This window comes from Trichechus manatus, unplaced genomic scaffold (assembly GCF_000243295.1).
Source record: "Trichechus manatus latirostris isolate Lorelei unplaced genomic scaffold, TriManLat1.0 scaffold00076, whole genome shotgun sequence".
In the NCBI taxonomy this organism is placed as follows: domain Eukaryota; kingdom Metazoa; phylum Chordata; class Mammalia; order Sirenia; family Trichechidae; genus Trichechus; species Trichechus manatus.
The window spans coordinates 13,085,011-13,086,010 of NW_004444012.1; the positions used below are offsets into that span (position 1 = coordinate 13,085,011).

General features: G+C 60.0%; 1 protein-coding gene across 1 annotated transcript in view; it reads left to right on the plus strand.

Annotated features, from left to right (window-relative positions):
• DUOX1 (dual oxidase 1) overlaps positions 1-1,000 on the plus strand; it is a 30,108-nt gene that overhangs the window by 6,823 nt on the left and 22,285 nt on the right. The window contains 2 exon segments of the mRNA XM_004380743.1: positions 223-325; positions 573-745. Of these exon segments, the coding sequence (XP_004380800.1) occupies positions 223-325; positions 573-745 (276 nt within the window).

Sequence of the window (1,000 nt, forward strand, 5' to 3'; positions counted from 1 at the left end):
CCTTTGTGCTTGTAAAAGCCTGTCTCCCTGCATCATGGGCTTTGGATAGGCGCATCACTCACCTTGAGCAGGGAATCAATCTGCAGAGGAGGATCGCCCAGTCTGGGGGCAGATGGCAGACCTAGGTGGGCTCACGGACATGGGCAATGAGATGAAGGGAGCCTGGCTGCCCCATCTCTGGCCCCATCAGCCACACCCCTCTCCCTCTCCCCACCCCCAAAGCATCCAAACCTACAAAGTGCTGAAGATGTGGACGCACTGCTGCTGGGCATGGCTTCCCAGATCGCAGAGCGAGAGGACCATGTGGTGGTCGAGGACCTTCGAGGTAAGGCTGAGGCTGTCTCTGCAGGCTGTGGACCCCTGAACTCTGGCAGGAGATTTGGCTGGAGCCCCAGATCAGGCAACGGACATGTCCAGGGCTGGGAGCCTGCCCTGCATTTGCCACTGAGAGAGTTTCTGACCCACTGACCATGGCTCTGGTCTCCCTGGGGCTGGTTGGAGCCTCGGGCCTGGACGGGAGGCCTCTGTGGTGGCCTTGAGCTCTCTCAGACCCTCTGGTATCTCATCCACAGATTTCTGGCCCGGGCCACTGAAGGTTTCCCGCACAGACTACCTGGTCAGCTGCCTGCAGCGGGGCCGGGATCTGGGCCTGCCCTCTTACACCAAGGCCAGGGCAGCACTGGGCCTGCCTCCCATTACCCGCTGGCAGGACATCAACCCTGCACTGTCCCGGAGCAATGGCACTGTGAGGAGGGGTTAGGACCCAAGGGGCAGGATGGGAGGGCCAGGGCACACAAGCCCAAGACATGGAAGCTGGGCAGTGAGACATGGGCACCAGGGACAAGCACCTGGTGAGAGGGGCAGGGCTCACCAAGGTCGCTGTCCCCATCACACACCAGGGTGGAGCTTACCAGACCAGCAGGGTTTGCCTTTGGCCTCTCAGATCAGCAAACATTTATTGAACATCTGTTGTATGCCAGGCGCTTAATAGGCATTATCT